Source organism: Dromiciops gliroides, chromosome 4 (assembly GCF_019393635.1).
Source record: "Dromiciops gliroides isolate mDroGli1 chromosome 4, mDroGli1.pri, whole genome shotgun sequence".
NCBI lineage: Eukaryota > Metazoa > Chordata > Mammalia > Microbiotheria > Microbiotheriidae > Dromiciops > Dromiciops gliroides.
The window spans coordinates 71,535,314-71,554,358 of NC_057864.1; the positions used below are offsets into that span (position 1 = coordinate 71,535,314).

Consider the following 19,045-nt stretch of genomic DNA (forward strand, 5'->3'; position numbering starts at 1 on the left):
TCCACATCTGTACATGGTTGTTTTGTTTAAAAAAAAAAAACAATTCCTTCCATGCACTGGGCTGATTTTATTGCTAATATTTGTCTGCTGATTTACAACACTACTGGCTGGTGCGGAGAGGAAATACAAATCAGAACTTACTCCCTTTCAGATAGTAAATAAGAGCAATCTGAATAATTGGGTTTCTACTGATAACCAAGTACAAGGGTGTGGGACCAATTTGCAGTTGGAGAGGTGTAAGTGAGATAAAAAATATTATCCTGGATTTAAAATCTGTTAGGACATAAAGAATCTCTATCAAATAAAGTTAATTATGCTGCATTGATAATTAAAGATGTCCAAACAAAGGATATGCACTTGCCTGTCAGAGACAGGTTTTACAGTCAACTTCAACATTTATTGAGTGCCTGCAAGACACTGTGCTTAGATGCTTGGCTTAAAAAGACAAGTACTGTCTCTGGCCTTAAGAAAGGCACACAGTGTTGTTGGTTGGGGAATAGATACACAAATACTTATAATGTAAATTCGAATATATCTACATAGAAGTATTTCGAAGTGCTATGTGAGAGCCAAAGAGTGAGATTACTTCCAGGTGGGGAAGATCAGGGAAGGCTTCATGGAGGAGATGTTAACTTGGTTGAGTGTCAACAGATGGAAAAGATTTGGATTTCAACAGGAAGAACATTCCAGGCATAAGGATCAGTGGGAGCAGAGGGATGGAGATATGAAAAGGCAAGACTTATTCTGAGAATAATAAATCCTGTTTAACTGCACTACAGTGTACATAAAGTGACGTATTTCGAAACAAGATGGAAAAGATAAATTGGAACCAGATTATTAGAATCTAAGGATATCAAGCTAAGGAATTCGGACCTTCTTCATTAGGCAGTGGGGAACCATTGAAGGTTTTTGAACAGGACAGTTGTGATCAGAAATGTGTTAGAAAAATTACACAGGTGTTCTTGTATGGATTAAATTGGGATGGAGAAATTAGAAGCAAGACCAATTAGGAAACTTTTATAATAATCTTAAAATAATGAGCCTTGAACTAGGGGAGTAACAGTAAAAATAAAAAGGCAGGGAATTTACAAGACAGATCAATTGTTTGGATGCAAATAAGCATGAAAGAAATCAGATGATGTTGAAGTTTCACGTCTGGGTGAAAAACAGGAGAATAAGTATGAATGGCAGGTTTGAGAAAGAAATATACTTCATTTTTAAAATTACAAACTTAACTAAAAATAATGCTGTAGACAGTCATAATGATGTCCTCATTTTAATGACAACAGACTAATGAAATTCCTGTTATTTCAAATCCATTAATTTGAGAATGCCTTGTAGAGTCTGTAGCTAAAGCATTAATAAGTTCCTTGCAGTTTAGTCAGTCAATAAATATTGGTTCGTTAATGGAATTATATGAAAGCCAGATTTTAAAGTTTTAGTTATTAAGGTGATTTTATTAATCTACTATTGAGAATTTGGGGGCTTGCAAAATCAAACACCTAAATTTATGTAAAATGATAACTCATTACTTATTGATAATAAATGAATGTGTTATTCCATTGTTTTTGTAAAAGCTTAAAGAGAAATGGAATATGTATCACTTAAATATATTGAAGGAAACCCAAGAATGCAATGAGGAAGCTTTAATGTGTGTGGTAATGAGAAAGCCCATGTGCCCAACTGTAATCTCCCAATGTGCCGCCTGTCCGAGGTTGTAGCTGCAGTCTTTTCTTTGGAGCATTTGTTCTGTTTTTATCACTAGACAGGAGGCTAGGAAACAGAAAGCGTTTGAATCACCCATATTCTCTATCTTTCCCTCTTTTCCTTTCTCCCTCCCTCCCTCCTAAGACTTGTGGATTATTATTGTATGGTGTCATTGCTGTCTGCCTCCAGAATATTTCTGTCACATTATTCCTTACTTGACTTTCCTCGAAGCCACCATTCATCTGTAGCAAGGGCTTTAGTTTTGTCTATCCTAAATCCCTGTATGCTTTTTCATGGCAGTCCCAGCTGTAACAGTTTCAGCTGACTCATCCGAAAACAGTTGTTATAATTGAAATTTGCAAGACCTTTTAAACTGTACTGATATTTTTCCTAGTTTTGACTTCCTAAAGATAAATTGTTTTATCCCATTTGATTTACCTAGAAAATCTTGTTGTATTAAGTTATACCACAGCTTTAAAGTGCACTGTCTATGAAATGTTTCATCAATTCAGTCTTTTGTTCCATGCTTTACTCTTCCTTGCTTATTTTCTTAATTTGTCACACCTTGCTGTTTTGTAGATACACTTTGGTAAATTACTATGTGCTATGCACATAGACAAAAACCTTTAGCACATAAAGTCCTCTTGAATAAAAGATTATAATAATTGTTTTGTTTTTCTTATCAGCTAATTTTTCATCTGGCTACAAACTTTAATTTTAACCAAATGTATTTAATCTGAAGCCAGATAAGATTATTTTCAGACTTCTTGTTAACACAAAAATGTTATGTTCTGAATTACAAATCTTCTGCCTTTCATGGAAGTTTTTATTCTTAATAATTAACAGAAATCAAGTTTAATTATCTCAGTGATGAAACTATATGAATTGCTTGAACAGCATGTAATATATTATTTCAAACTGTTTCCACTGATCCATAAGTAAGATTAAATAAATTATGGACTGCTCGGTTTCTATGTTCTTTGTTGTTTACTGTAAATTTTTGGAATTCTATGAAAATGAAAAATAATCATACTGCAAATAATATGTACTCATTAAACCAAACATGTCTATCAACATACAAACTAATCATTTCTTAATCAATGAAAATAGGGGGGTAAAGTACCTTATTGTTTGCTGAGTAGAGTGAATCCAGAGACAAATTTGCTGCCTTTATATCTTGCTTTAAAGTATAAGTTGTCCATGTAGGCATTTGTTCATCTGTGATTCTAGTAGCAACTGCATTTTTTTATTTGAACTGTTAGATCCAGGATTCTTTAAAGAGCTTCTCCCTCTAGCTTTATGTAGATTAATTGAATCAGAAAACCAGGCTATATAATTTTAGATAGCACAGCATAAATTTCCATGTGTGGGATGTCTTTATTCCAGCAGAGAAAGTATTGTGGCGCTCCTGTGTCTGCTTCATGCAAAAATGCAGTAGTAACCGGCTGCAGCTGACCCAGATTGTGTATATAGTACCCTTGACTAGTGTTTCTTTCCCCTGTTTCTTTCTCTCTTGCTCTCCCAGCTTTGGAAGTTCAGCCCACATATTACATCACCAAGAAGTTACTGGAGAGTAGGGGAAAAAAAATCTTCTCCTTAGGATTTCCTCCCAGTGGCCTTAAAAATAAAGAGTGTGAGGGGAGGGGACACAGGAGAGAGACAGTAGGAGGCTGAAAAAGCTTTGAACAAGGGGAGATTGTGTGCAGGTTGAAGGAAGGGCACCATCTGGACACAGACTGGAATAGTTCAGTGAGCAGTTACAAAACAAACATTCTAGTCCACCAGCTAAAGATGTCATTTTAAGTGAAGCCCTGAAACAAATGTTACAATACTCGACTCCATATAGAAGAAAGATTCTTTCAGACTAATAAGCTTGCGTTTTTAGCGGAGAATGAAGGCCAGACATTGATAGGCAACCCAGAAAGAATCGATAGTTTATGATTTGCTTAATAGTCTAGCAGTTACTATATTTATTAAGAATTTTAATGTTTTTGTAACAGTAATACATCTATATAGTGTTGCTTAACATTACATTATGTTAGATATCATAATCTACATACACAAATGAAATTCCTTCAGAAATCTAATACTCTTTTGAATATTAACTTCATTGCTTGAAGTTAATAATCTGTATACTTTACTTCCCACTATGAAATTTTGCTTTAGTTTAGCCAGACACCTTATTAATAGACAATAGGGCCTCCGTTTCTTTCTTGGAAGAATTAGGGCTTGAACAGTGAATGTGGAAGGGTCACTAAAGGAAGCTGAAGTCTTGAGTAACTGGGAAAACAACAACAGTAATGGTCCCTGACCATGTGGAGACCAGATAATGAAACACACTTCCCTCCTTAAGGCAGAGAGGCCTGGGGAGTCACTGGGGAGGCAGAGGGTCACTGAATTCATGGGTTTTGTTTTATTTTTGCTGTTGTTTTTCCTTCACTTTTTCTTTGTTACAAAGTAAAGGGAAGGGGCAGCTAGGTGGCGCAGTGGATAGAGCACCGGCCCTGGAGTCAGGAGTACCTGAGTTCAAATCCGGTGTGACCCTGGGAAAGTCACTTAACCCCAATTGCCTCACTAAAAAAAAAAAACCAACAACAAAGTAAAGGGAAGAATATCTCCAGAAATGTCTGTGGGTTGTTTGTGTGTGTGTGGTGGTTTGTTTTTTTTTTAATAACATTTACAATTAGGGTTAGGGTTAGGCATCAATACAATGGGTGCCCTTTTTTTTTTTTTAATTCTGCAAATTTTCCTTTAAAATCTGCACTCTCATCTCCCACACTTCCTAGAACTTTGTACCTTTTCATGCTGTTTTCCCTACTCCTTCCTCTTACTAGTTTTATGACTCTGGACAGATCACTTTAAAACTTAGGGATTTATATTATCTAGAAAATAGGAATGATGAAATCACTTAATTCATAGGGTTTTATTATTATTAATAATAATAATAGCTAGCATTTAGGTAGCTCTTTAAGCTTTTCAGAGCACTTTACTTTTATTATCTCATTTAGTCCTTATAGCCCTGTGAGGTAGTTGCTGTTAATTATCCCCATTTTATAGATGAGGAAACTAAGACTAAGAGAGGTTATATAACTTACCCGGTGTTTCACAGAAAGGTATCTGAGGCAAGGTTTGAACCCAGCTCTCCCTGACTCCGTATCCAAACCACTCTTTATTCAATAAGACTTGAAATCCAAAATACTTTTTTTTAATCAGGCTCAACTCAAAGACTTATCCTGTACCTCTCACCAAGCATGGCACTTTTTTCCACATATTTAATTCATACTTATCCTTCAGAGCACAATTTAAGCCACATGGAATGTCTCATAACTGTTTCACTTTACCCTTTTATGAACACCTGTATAATATAACCAATTCTATTCGTTTTGACCCTTGATCAGCAATTCAAATTCATTTAGCATTTGTTTAGTGTCAGGTACTGAGTATACAAGATGAAAATGTGAACATTGTCCCTACTGTCAAGGAATTTATTTTTTGGTTTTTTAACACAGAAATACAAAAATAAAGTATGTTTCCTGCTAAGAGCTTATATTCTTTTTTTTTCTTTTTTTTTTTCTTTTTTGCGGGGCAATGAGGGTTAAGTCAGGGTCACACAGCTAGTAAGTGTCAAGTGTCTGAGTCCGAATTTGAACTCAGGTCCCCCTGAATCCAGGGCTGGTGCTCTATCCACTGCACCACCTAACTGCCCCTGCCACCAGAGTATTAATGATGCTATGTTCTAAATATGGAAAAGTTTGAAGAGCAAAACCACCTAAAACTTTTAAATTGCATTTTTTAAATTCTGTTTGTCATTGTAAGTAAGGAAATTAACTTATTGTAACCTTATTTTGTTTCAGGCATCTATCTGTCAGATCTGACTTATATTGATTCTGCATATCCATCAACTGGCAGCATTCTAGAAAATGAGCAGAGATCAAATTTAATGAATAACATCCTTCGAATAATCTCTGATTTACAGCAGTCTTGTGAATATGGTAGGTTTTTGGTTACTTTTTGCATTATTGAAGTTGGTGAAATTATAGAACATGTGACTTTGTGATCTGCAAGTGCCCCCTTGGTTCTATGATTGACGTCTCTGCTAACTTTTTTCAGTGACTTACAAAGACATATATGGCACGCTTATCAGATTTTCAGATGAACCTTGAACAGTTTATCTGAAAATGATTATGATTTAAAAGCTAATGCAACCCTGGCCTACACTAAGAGAGACACTCCTTATAAGAATAAGGGGGTGGGTTAGTCCTACATTTCTCTGCCTGAGCTGGACTTGTATCTGGAGTGTTGTTTTCAGATCTGAGCACCACATCTTAGAAAGGACATTAGTAATAAGCTGTAGAAAGACCCACGGCATCCAGACAGAATTGTAAAGGACCTGGAGTCTGTGCCGTATGAGCATCATTGAATAAGCTGGGAATGTTTAGCCTGAAGGAGAGAACACTCAACTCCTTCTCTGCCTCCCCCCCGCCCCCAAAGGGAATTTGATATTGTGTGAAAGGAAGATTAGACGTGTTTTTGTTTAGTGCCAGACAGTAGTACTAGGAGCACTGAATGGATATTGTAAATGAGTGGTTGAGGGGTGATGTAAGGAAAAACTTCCTAACGATGAAAAATGTCCAAAAATGGAATGGGCTTCCTCAGTAAATAGTGGGTTTTCCTTCATAGGAGGTCTTCAATCAAAGGTTGAATGGCCAGCTCTTAGTGGGCATTCTTTTGGGGGGACACAGGTTGGACTAAATGACATCCAAGTGTCCTTTGCAACTTTAAAATTCTGTGATGCTATAATTGCTATATTCTATGAGTTAACTAATATATATGCTTAGCTGCTATTAACAAACACTACATAAAATTCTTACTGTATTCTGTCAACCAACGAAGAGAGAGTTGTTGCTTATTTGCTGGTTGATTCATTATTTAGATCAGGTGTTCTTCACTTGGGGTTTGTAAATTTGTTTTTTCAAATATTCTGATGACTATATTTCAATATAATTGGGATTTTTTAAAATTATTTCATTCTATGCATTTAAAAACAGACTACCAAAAGGATCCATGCCACAAAGAAAGGTTAAGAACCCTTGGTGTTTGCAAACCTGTTTCAGCTCTTGGCTGTATGTCCCTTAAAAGTTACTATTGTTTATGGCGTAACAGACGTGCTTATCTATTACCAATGTTCTACTACTCAAAAGTCATTCATAGCCTGTATTATAAAACTCTTGGCCTGCTTCTTCAAGGAACTTGACCTAAAGATGTGATATTAGGAGAATCGACATTGACTAGTTGTGTTAAGTTAGTCCCAATCATGCTTAGTATGGCATGTTAGCTAGTTGTTAAATACCTATATCTCCCAATTGGCAATCAGGTTATCCTCAAAGCAGAGATCAGACTATTGGTTTTTTTTATAGCTTTTTGTCCTACTTTCTCCTCTTACCCAATTTATTATGACAGCAAGAGAAGTGACTTTTAAAAGAGGAGTCTAAAAGGTATAAATAAATGTGTTGAATTGTTTAGACTGTAATGAAAAAAGATTGTCAAATTATGAGCCAAAATTTTTATGAAGTTATTATTCCCTGTGACATGGAAAGAACATTACCACTAGATCAGGTTCCTTGTATTTTTATTTTATGACTTATTGCTAGCAATTTGACTAATTTTTCATAAAATTATCACCTTGTTTTCAAAGATTTATGGTTGTTTTAGGCTTTTTTTATTAACCAATGGCCAAAATATTTTCTAAAGGGTACCTTTCCCTAATTAGTGAGAAAATAATATTGTGTTTTTACCTAAGATTAATATTAATTATACCTAAGATTCATATCAATTATACCAGACTATGGTATAATGTACCTCTTCTATTGAAAGGGGCGATGCTTTTATCTTCACTTGGATTTTTTTCATACTGACATAAATATGTGTAATTCGAAAGGTAGTATTTCAGTAAATCAGCAAGTAGTATTAAGCTTTTATATAGGAAATTCAGCCCGTACTTCAAAGTTTCATATTTTGTATGAAGAATTTTTAAATCATACAACAAATACACACTTCTAAAGATGCATTGGAGGTTTTAGTTTTCTAAATGTATCTGTTGCAAACTTAAATACTGTTTAAGTATTTTAACCATAGATTGAATCCCCAAACGTTTCCATTTTATATATGAAGGACTTTGATTAAATTGCTTTTCAAAACAAAGGCAAAAGATGGTCTTTAGTTATATACACAGAGTTGTAATTTTGTCCTGTGTAAACAATATTTCATATTCAGACTTCTTGTTATATTTTGCTCCAAGTAAAATTTCTATGTTTTTCCAAGTATACCAGACAACATTTGCTTTGAAATTTCCTATTTAGAGATGACATAGATCTTAATTTATTTTTAGATATGTTTCTAAGATTATCTTTTAAAGGACTTTTATAAAATAATTGGTAGTATCTCATTTTTCCTAGATATTCCCATGTTGCCTCATGTCCAGAAATATCTGAACTCCGTTCAATATATAGAAGAACTACAAAAATTTGTGGAAGATGATAATTACAAGTATGTTTGGTGTTCAAAAGCATGCTCTGTATAACTTTTAATTTTTTCTTCCTGCTTTTTTATATTGCTTCAGAATAGCAAACTTGCTATTGATTGCCTTCTTTTACATAAATTTACTTTTGCCTTCTTAATTAAATTAAACTAAGATAACAGTGTTCTCCATTCCTTATTAGAAAATCTTTTATACCTCTTGAGATTTTTGAGATGGTGTAAAATATTGCCAATCATAATTTATTGTTTTTGTTGTTGATTTAAGCACTGACATGACATAAAAATATACGTTTTGGTGTAATAAGAAGGAAAAACAATGATTCAGTTCTATCAGTAGTAGAAATGGCTGAAATACATCATGGTACTACTGATGCTGAAACATAATGTTTTCTATATGCTTCAAAATGAAAGGTGAGAATTACTGCCATATCTACCTTAGGTTAAGAAAATATCTAGCCTGCTTTTTTTTCTCATATTATTTTCACATTGAAAAATTCTCCATCTCATTGAAAAATTTCCTACAAAGAGAAAATATAACTGATCTTTTAAGTTAAATGTTAGAAATACTTTTTTCTACAAAAAAACCTGATTGTCCATCTTATCAGCTAGTAGTAATATATCATAAGTGCCAGTTTAAAAAAGGAAGCAATCTTTTGGGACTTCCCTTTTCTCTTCATTTCGTTTGTCAGTGTCAAGAAAAGTTTCCATTGCTGTGTTATGATACCAGTTGTTCCCAGACTTTAAAATTATATAGTATGTCTTCTGTAAAATATCTTTTCCAGTCCTAAAGGGTTCATTTTTTTAAGTCGATTAGAAATGTAAACGATAGCTTATTTATCAATATTAGCACAAAAACAACAAAATCATAGATGTATCTCTTACGCCATGCCTTCACATGGTAATAATCAATGGCATCTGTGTTCATTTACCTCAAGATTTTTAGAGCATTGTGGGTGAAATTTTATATGTGTGTGTATATCTGTATATTTTATGTACATATAGATGAATTATAATAACCTTAGTACAAAACGAAGTTTTGAAAGTAACCAGTAATACATAGTCTTAAAATGACTGTTGTCTATAGTCTGTAGTAATTTAATGTATTTAAAATTCCACAAAATTTTGAAAGGTATTTGGCATCCTTACTTTTTATGGCCTAACATAGGATTTTATGGTTTATTAAAGGAAAGGGATAAAAATGATGGGTCTAAAACTCATGAAAACTTGTTTATGTTATTTGGCTTAAGAAAACTTTTTGTTGAAAACTGTACGACAGTGACATTAATTTCTTAAAAAATATTTGTAGAGATATAGAAGATAAGAATTTCATTTTTACTCAATACAGTAACATAGAATTCAGTTGATTTTAATTAATCATAATTTTGCTTTTGCTAAAAAGGAAATCATTATTAAAATTATGAACTAGCAAATGAAATAGTAATAGTGGATAACAAGTAGTTATTAGTAAGTCTGACTCCAAAAAAGATCACCATCCAAGGATATAGGAAGTAGACTTATTAAAATTTCATTGGTATAGGGAATTCCAGGTGAGGGACTTTCTAGGTTGGAACATTCTCTGCAGCTAAAAGCCATCAAGAGAGTTGCCTACAGCACTGAAAGTACTGAGTTAGCCAGGATGGGTCAGAGGTAGAGCATGAACCTAAATTTGCCTGACTTTAACACTACTTCTCTATCCACTATGCTGTGCTGCCTTGAGTCAGTATAGTTCACAAACTGACTTGCATGATCAATTTAGCTCCTTTAATTGGGGGTGAGAGGGAGATGCCCCCAGCAAATTCACTGAATCAGTAAGTCAGCAAGCATATATGAATTACTTATTGTGCACAGGGATACAAAGACGAGCAAAAACCATTCCCTACTTTCAGAGTGTTCACACTGTAATCAGTGAGACCGCGTGCCAATAACTAGATATAGACAAAATATTTGTGTAATAAATGACAGTCATTTTCTAAGTGGAAGGCACAAGCAGCAGCTTTGTTTCCTTCCTGGCCCTGTTTCTGACTCTCATCCTGAAGCTTACCTCAGCACTTAGGGCCTCCTTTCCCTGGAACATCCTACCACCACTATGGCATTTTTTAACCCAGAACATCCTTCCCTCTCTTAAGGCTAGTCCCCTTCTCTCATTGATGAGCTCCTCCTGGAGAGCCTCCTTTTGGTGGAGGGACCCAGGCTGGCCTTCTTTACTCTTTGGTTCCTGTTCCTGGCTTCCAGCCTTGGAAACCACCCCCTTATATCAGGTACCTTCATTGTTTCCCCCATTGCCCTTTTCCCATGTGTTTTCTTTCCCTATTAGAATGTAAGATCCTTGAGGTCAGGGACTGTCTTTTTGCTTGTGTTTGTATCCCCAGTACTTAGCTCGGTGTCACATAGTAAATGTTTATTATCTGCCTTCCTTCTTTCTTTGAGGAGACTAGAAAAGGCCTGCAGAAGTCAAGATTTGAGCTGAGGCTTCAAGGAAGCCAGGGAACCTAAGAGCTAGAGGTGAAAAGAGAAAGTGCCCCAAGAAGAGAGGACATCCAGTGCAAAACACAAAGTTGGATGATCATATGTAGGACACCCTCCCCCCCCCCCAAAATAAAACCCCACAGAAAGTAGGTCTGTGTCACTGAACCATAAAGTGAGTGCTAAGTAGTGAGTAGTAAGGTGTGAGAAGACTGAAAGAGGAAAATGGGGCTAGTTTGCAAAGACCATTAAATTCCAAACAGAGGACATTCTAGTTAATCCTGGAGATAATGGGAAAGCACTGGAGTCTATTGATTGGGGCTTTAGTGCACCTTAGGAAAATCACTCTGGCAACTGAGTAGAAGATGGATTGGAATAGGGATCAGTCAGGCAGCAGCAGGAGGAACCAATGGTAAGCAGTGTCATGAAAACCCAAGGAGGAGAGAGGATTCAGGAGGAGAAAATTATTGTCTCCAACTGGACAGAGAATTCAAGGAGGATGAGGCTGCAGGGCAGAGTTGTCCACTAAGAGATCATTGGTGGGTTGAATAGTGAAACTGGAAACCAAATTGAAGAGTTTTTAATAAATAAGAAAAGAGGAAGTAGAGTCACAGTGTAAAGAACTTTCTCAAGGAGTCTAACTGAGGTGAAAAAAGAGATGAAGTTAATTAGCAGGAATGGTAGAATCGTGTAAGAGGTTTAAGGATGGGAGAGATGAAGGTGTATTTGTAAGAGATTGATGATTAGCGTGGGGATGATCATGAAGATAATCTGTTGGAGAATATAAGAGGGATAAAGAGTACTTACAGTGAGGTTGGCCTTGTTGAGAGGAAGGGGCACATCTTCATGTGAGATGGAAGAAGGGAGGAGATAGATGGCCAAGATACCTAAGTGATGTTGAGATGAGGAGAAAAGGAAATGGAGCTCTCAGCAAATGGCCTCAATTTTTTTCCACATTAACATCAATAAGGAGCAACAGCTAAGAGATGAAAGAAAACAAATTCTTTATAAAAAGTATACCTACAAAGTCAAAAGTCCTAGCAGTCTCTGGCATTTATTCAGGAGTCAGACAGCCCTGTAAACCTCATTATCACACAAGGAAAATGGGGCAATCAAGGTTCATTAATGAACTGTGAAAGGCATCATGATATATTGTGGAAGGTTTTAGACTTGGGAATACCTGGGTTCATATCCTGCCTCAAAAACTTGATAGCTCTGTGACCCTGGGAAAGTCACTTTATTGCTCTGGGCCTCAGTTTCCTTATCTCTAAAATAAGAGAGCTGGACTCAGAACTTCTATGAACAAAAATTAAATGATGCTTAATCCATTCTCTTCTTAAAGCACAGAAATATTTAATGCATTTTAAAATTATTTCCATAGTCTGTTTTCCCTGGAAATAAAAGGATGCTTTTAATGCAGCCCACAATCCAGAGCCCTATTATAAAAACCATCTAGAACCAATTATGAGGAAGGGCTGTTCTTTACCTGTCCTGTGTGGAATCTGTCATAGGGCCAGTGATCGTTACTGTTGACTCTTTATTATTAGCATTGGTTGGTTAAAGAATATAGTAAAATGGTTATTCAAATATTCTTGTTAAAGAGACATTTTCCATATACAGCTTTAAAATTTTTAGATGACATTTAAATAATAAGCTATACTTTATATCCCTAGTTTATACAAGTTAATCTTTCTTTGATAATTGACAAACGACCTAGGAATCTTTTGCTTCCTCATGTTCAAAATCATGAACATCAGAAAAAATTAATATCTGAATATCATTTTTACCAGCACAGTATAGAAACACAAATTGTTAAAGATTTCCACTTCATAAAATCCCTGTAAATCATCTTGCCTTTGATCCTAGACAAATGATTTTCAGTCTCATTCTTTAAGGTACAAAAGAAAGAAAAGTCTACAAATCCCTCGGTAAGATGTTATTTCATGGCATAAATATCATCATAGTTAGCACTTATATAGCACCTTCTGTGTGCTAGGCACTATGCTAAGCAGTTTACACATACTATCTCATTTTATCCTTACATCAACCTGGAAACTAAGTGTTATTTTGATCTCCTTTTTACATTTGAGGAAACTGAGGCAAACAGGTTAAGTGACTTACCCAGGGTGACACAGCTTGTAAGTATCTGAGGTAGAATTGAACTCAGATCTCCTGACTCCATGCCTAGTGCCTCTATCCACTGTGCCTAGCTAGCTGCCTGTAATTCATTTTTTGGGAAAAAACTTACTAATCAGAATATTTTCTTCTATGAAATTCCAGACTATACACATTAAACTGAGACCAATTGTTGAATACATAGTGGGATTTATCAAAAATCTCCAAAATCTAAACCTTGAGGCCACTTTTTAATTGTTAGGAACTTCTATTAAACTAAATTTAAAATATAGATATTGGGTGGAAGATTTTTTCAACTGAGCCCTAATATACTGAAACAGAGTAATGAAACTAGTACTGAAAAAAGACAAAAGCTAGCTTGAAACGGTTTAGTTACAGACCACTTTCTCCAAAAATAAAAGCATCAATAATGCCTCATATTTAAACACTATGAAAAGACATGGGAGGGGGGCAGCTAGGTGCGCAGTGGATACAGCACTGGCCCTGGATTCAGGAGGACTTGAGTTCAAATCCAGCCTCAGACACTTGACCTTACTAGCTGTGTGGCCCTGGGCAAGTCACTTAGGCCCTCATTGCTCTGCCAAAAAAGACAAGAGACCTGATAGGCAGCCCTTAATAGCTGCCAAGCATCCATACAAGGCAGGATATTTTCCTTCCTTTGATGATGTTTTCTATAAACTTTTTTTTTTTTTTATAATGTTTTTTCTTCTGGTGACATTTTTTTTCTCAGAGGATCACTTTTAAGAACTGTTAACCTAACTTTGGTCCTCAAGAAAATTAAGGATTTGGCACGTGTGTGTATGTGTAATTTAGTTGGAGAAGTAAATTGTTAAAAATGATTTTGTAAAAAAAAACTTTCGAACTGAAACACTAAAAAATTATCTCATAAATGTTTATCTTTAAAGTCCTTTGTAATTATGTGAATTTTGTAGGTTTCTTCTTTAAATATAGGCTTTCATTAAAGATAGAGCCAGGAACAAAGCACACCACGTTCTGCTGCTTCCAGAGAAGATTTAGTAGGTAATGTCCAATTTGCTCAGAATATCCTAATTTTTTTTTTGTTAGGATATGATCTTTTTTTCCTAAAAAAAAAAAATACATAAGGTTTGGTTTGTCATATTGTTTTGAGTTTCTTATCCCCCCTAAACTCTTCCAATTTAACCATATTCAGTACTCTACTTGGAGAGGAAATGGGTCCTACTATTTCCTTATTGAAGCAGCCCTAAGGGAAAACTCCTGCCCTAGTATGAAGAATTTTCTTCTTAAAATATATATGGGGGAGGGGCGCCCCAGCTAGGTGGCGCAGTGGATAAAGCACCGGCCCTGGATTCAGGAGTTCCTGAGTTTCCAATCCGGCCTCAGACACTTGACACTTACTGGCTGTGTGACCCTGGGCAAGTCACTTAACCCCCATTGCCCCCATAAAAAAAAAAAAAGAAAAAAAAAATATATATGGGGGCAGCTAGGTGGCACAGTGGATAAAGCACCGGCCCTGGACATCAGGAGTACCTGAGTTCAAATCTGGCCTCAGGACAATTGACACTTACTAGCTGTTTGACCCTGGGCAAGTCACTTAACCCTCATTGCCCCGCCAAAAAAAAAAAAAAGAAAGAAAAAAAAATATATATGGAAGGTTTTGTTGTTGTGTTTCAAGGCCTCTTGATTTATTGAGGTGTAGGGAACTCCCTAGTGAGGAAATCCCCTGGCCCATGCAGATCCACAAGGACTCTGTACCTTAATCTTAGAAAGTAGCCTGAAGAGCAACTTCCATTGATCACACAGCCAGTGCTCATTATGGGCAAGCCTTGGGTTCAGGTTTCCTTACTCTGAAGCTAATTCACTATCTATTCTCAGAAACAAAATAATATTTGTTCTAGTTTGTCGTTCTCCAACATTAGACCTGTAAAAAGGATGTCACCCTTAGTTTGCTGAAGTACCATTCTAGAGACTCTAGTTTTGTTGATGACAAAACGAGATACAGAGAAGTTAGAGTACTCACCCAGGATTATACAGGTGGATAGTGAGAAGCTGGACAAGAATCCAGCATTTTCCCCCAGTACAACATAGGTATCTATTTCAAGATGGAGAAAGTTTTAGAAGCAATAAGTGAAGGAGAAAATGATTAGTAAAGGAAGGGCGATGAAGCCACTTTGGTAGCAGAAGAATCTGAAAATTTCCCTGGGAAACCTTGTGATGTAAACTACTGAATGCTAGTACTTGGACCAAGAAACATAGTAACCCAACCTTATGGTTAGGTCATCAGTTGTTTTTTTAATGTGCTTAGGTAAAATGCAACAAATAACAGTTATACAAAATAAGTATTATGCCTTACTCCTTTTAAAAGTTAATAATATGGGGCAGCTAGGTGGCCAGTGGATAGAACACCAGCCCTGGATTCAGGAGGACCTGAGTTCAAATTCCACTCAGACACTTAACACTTACTGTGTGACTTTGGGCAAGTCACTTACCCCAATTGCCTCACCAAAGAAAAAAAAAAAGGTAATAATAACTTCAAAGCATGTACTGTTGCATTTTAGTAGCCATCATATTATTTTGAATAGTTGTGTTTCTTTTTCTAGCTGTTAGTTTTTGATATGGAAATGTAAATAGGTCTGAGTTATTTTCATAATAATGGCTAGTTTTTCATCTTGTCCTTTCAATAATTGAAAAAAACAAACATTAACTTATATTGGAATCTAAGTAATAGCTAGCATTTATATAGCACTTTAAGGATTGCAAAGCCTTTAAGGATATTTATCCTTGCAATAAACCTGGAAGGTAGATGCTATATTATCCCATTTTACAGATGAGGAAACTGAGGCAAAGCAAGGTAAAGTGTTTGCCTAGGATAACACAACTATTAAGTGTCTGAGGCCAGATTTAAGTCTTCCTGAATTCAGGTTCAATGCTACTATTCCATCAAGCAAAAGTAACTTTTTGAGCAGTGTCTACTCACCATCTAAACATTTATTGCTCTGATGTAGCTACTTTTATTTAGGTAATACTGACTCTCCAATGATACCACCAATCAGTTTTTTGTTTTTGTTTTTGTTTTTGTTTTTTTTGTTTGAGACTGGTTACCCTATCTCTCTTAGATTGAAGTGCATTGGCTATTCATAGGCCTGATCCATTTCTGATTGAATAGGTGCTTTGATTTGTTCTCATTCTGATGTGGGCTAGTCCATGGGGTTCACAAAAATGGATGCCTGACTTAGTATGGACACCAGATTGATTTAGCCTACTATAGCTTAGAACTCCCCGGTTCAAACAGTCCACCAGCCTCAGCTTCCCTACTAGCCAGGATTAAAAGTCATCTATCACCATGCCTGTCCTAAGTATCTATTTTAAGGAAAAAATGCCATTCTAAAACTTTTTTCAACCTTCCCAATTTTAAAAAAGTGATCTTTAGGAGAGAGACAGGCAGCTGGACACTATTAAACTCTGCTTTTACACTTGCGCTTAAACAGCAGTATGTTTTAACTTTATGACCAACTTGTATAAGCCCTCACATTATTCAGGCAGAAGCTTCAGACAGAGACTAGGAAAGTTAGTCAGGCTGTGCAGAACAGCCTTTGATTTGAGTTCTAATCCCAGCTCTACCATTTCCAGGTTGTCCAACCTTAAATAAGCATCTTACTTCCTAAACCATGATTTCCTACTCTGGCAAATGAGAACAATATCATAATGTTGTGAGGATCAGAAAGGATAAAAAAAAATACAAAAAGGAACTTTATTTTTATTATTGTCAATAAAGAAACCCAATGACTGTTTTTATTTTCTTTCTGACTTGCCAACCCAAGAGTGATAAAGGAAAAGAAAACTAACAGTTCCTTATGCTTTAAAATGAGGGCATGTGGGGGCAGCTAGGTGGCACAGTGGATAAAGCACCAGTCCTGGATTTAGGAATACCTTAGTTCAAATCCAGCCTCAGACACTTGACACTTACTAGCTGTGTGACCCTGGGCAAGTCACTTGACTCCCATTGCCCCACAAAACAAACAAACAGGCAAACAATAAATAAATAAATAAAATGAGGGCATGCGTGAATGTGTAACACACTTTGCAAACTTTAATGGACCCGGATGGATGGATGGATGGATGGATGGATGGATGGATGGATGGATGGATGGATGGATGGATGGATGGATGGATGGATGGATGAACCATCCCCATTATTATCCATGGTCCTAGGTGGAACACCTAGTACCTAAGTGGCAAATTAGGCACAAGGAGCTCCCAGAATTTACTAATTATGCTTTTAATATTTGTATTCCCGCAACTAGCTGTTACCTTCTTCTAAAAATATGGTGTTATAATGTATGTATTTTGTGTTTTCTCATATGTATGTATGGTAGACATAAACCTGCTTAAGGTCAGATTGAGAGGATAGACCTTTTATAGCTCCTAATCAATAAAATGGAGTTGACAATCATTATTTTTTAAGCCAAAGTCTTTACATGTTTTATGAAACCCACTAGTATCATTATATTATCTTGTGAAATGTTGTTATGAAGACACATCTTTGGAAATGGCTGTTTTTTCCTCTAAACCATAGGTCCAGAAGTGGGGAGCATCTCCACAAGGTGTGAAGAAAAAACATAGCAGCAGAAGGAGCCTTGCTACCACAGACACCTCCGTCACCCAGGAATCTGATACCACATGGACACAGGAAGTGCCATAGCCTTGGTTATAAGTTAGCATTTTTTTAAACATTCAGATAATTAAAATTGCTTGTCAGTTGGACTTATTTTCTGTAAATTTTAGTGATCATTAGTTTTCTTGCACATGAATTACCAAAATTCCTGATTTCTGCATCAGAAATTTAATTTGCCCAAAATTTTTAGTTTCCCAGTTAGCCTAAATTTGGTAAAGAATTTCTTACTGATACATGCACATACATTTTGAGGTAGGTAGTCTCAATTCAAAAACAGTTCTTTTAGAAAGACATTCAGTAAAAATTTTAATTCTTTCTTTACAAGGAATGACTTGTGCAGATAACCTGGTACAAATAAAATCACAGCAAATATTTCCCTAATGAATTACAATTTTGCTTTCTTAAAAATCTCAGCCTGTGGGTTATGTCTATTTTATACATGTCATTTTCCTTCTCAACCAAAACAAATCATCTTAAATTATGATCTCAGGCTGAAGAATTTTCAGTTTTATTGCTAAATGCTAAAGGAAAAGGGAATCTGGTTCTCATTTATTCCAAAAAATTTGCCTTTGGGATTTGGACTCATTATTCAACTCTGCTATATCTTTTGTGAATTTTTTATTATTTACCTCACCTCCCCCTTCGAAGGCTACTATAAAATTATTTGGATAAAATCATTCAAAATAAAAGTGAATCTAAGTTTCACAGTGAAGTATATTTAAAGCATCTTGTCAGTTTGTTTTGTAGATATTTCCAGTTTTCAGCAATTCTTTCCCTTGATCTTTAATAGAACCAGAAGCTTATAAAATCATAGTCGAGGGGTAGATGAGGAAACTGAGTCCTATGGAAATGAAGCGACCTCTCTGAGGTCACATAGGTATTGGTAGAAGTGGGATTGAACCAACTTGACTGTAACCAGCATTCTTTCCACTTTCCTGATCTGTTATTGTTATTTGTATATGTATATAGTTTCCTGGAGTTGTAGGTGTTAACATTTTTATAAGAATAAGTCAAATAATGTCTTGTAATGGGTGCAAACACAACTCAAATGTTCTGTGTCTTCACTGCCATAAAGTAAGTGTAATAAAATACAAGACTAATTTTTTTCTCTTTCCAGTTTCATTCATAAAATGAACACAGCAGAATTTAAGAGTGCAACATTCCCCAATGCAGGGCCAAGACATCTACTGGATGACAGTGTCATGGAGCCCCATGCACCATCCCGAGGACAGGCTGAAAGCTCTACTTTGTCTAGTGGAATATCAATAGGTAAGGAATATGCCTTCAGAATCATTACAAAGTATACTCATCAGGGGTTCTTTGTGGAATTTTAGTTCACTTGACCTTGAACCAGAGGAGTGGCTTCCACAAACTTAAAATGATTATGAACATTTTAAAAATTATTTTTATATTTTCACATAGTAGTTATGATATAAAAGGCTCTAATTTTAATTGTTCAAAATAAATGATTTGATATAGAAATAAAAATGTTTGAAAATGAAAGTGAGTCTAAATTTTCTTTTACATCATTTGTACTCGATATAAAAC

The 19,045-nt window shown here is 35.6% G+C and overlaps 2 protein-coding genes across 2 annotated transcripts in view; one reads left to right on the plus strand and one right to left on the minus strand.

Annotated features, from left to right (window-relative positions):
- Positions 1 to 3,224, minus strand: part of ANGPTL1 (angiopoietin like 1) — a 33,044-nt gene extending 29,820 nt beyond the window's left edge. The window contains exon 1 of the mRNA XM_044001134.1: positions 2,831 to 3,224. The gene's annotated coding sequence lies outside the window, so the exon portion shown is untranslated. The remainder of the gene's footprint in view (positions 1 to 2,830) is intronic.
- Positions 1 to 19,045, plus strand: part of RALGPS2 (Ral GEF with PH domain and SH3 binding motif 2) — a 240,984-nt gene that overhangs the window by 180,443 nt on the left and 41,496 nt on the right. Inside the window, 7 exon segments of the mRNA XM_044001135.1 lie at positions 5,562 to 5,699; positions 8,163 to 8,253; positions 13,795 to 13,822; positions 13,824 to 13,868; positions 17,405 to 17,439; positions 17,441 to 17,536; positions 18,615 to 18,766. Coding sequence (XP_043857070.1) covers positions 5,562 to 5,699; positions 8,163 to 8,253; positions 13,795 to 13,822; positions 13,824 to 13,868; positions 17,405 to 17,439; positions 17,441 to 17,536; positions 18,615 to 18,766 — 585 coding nt within the window.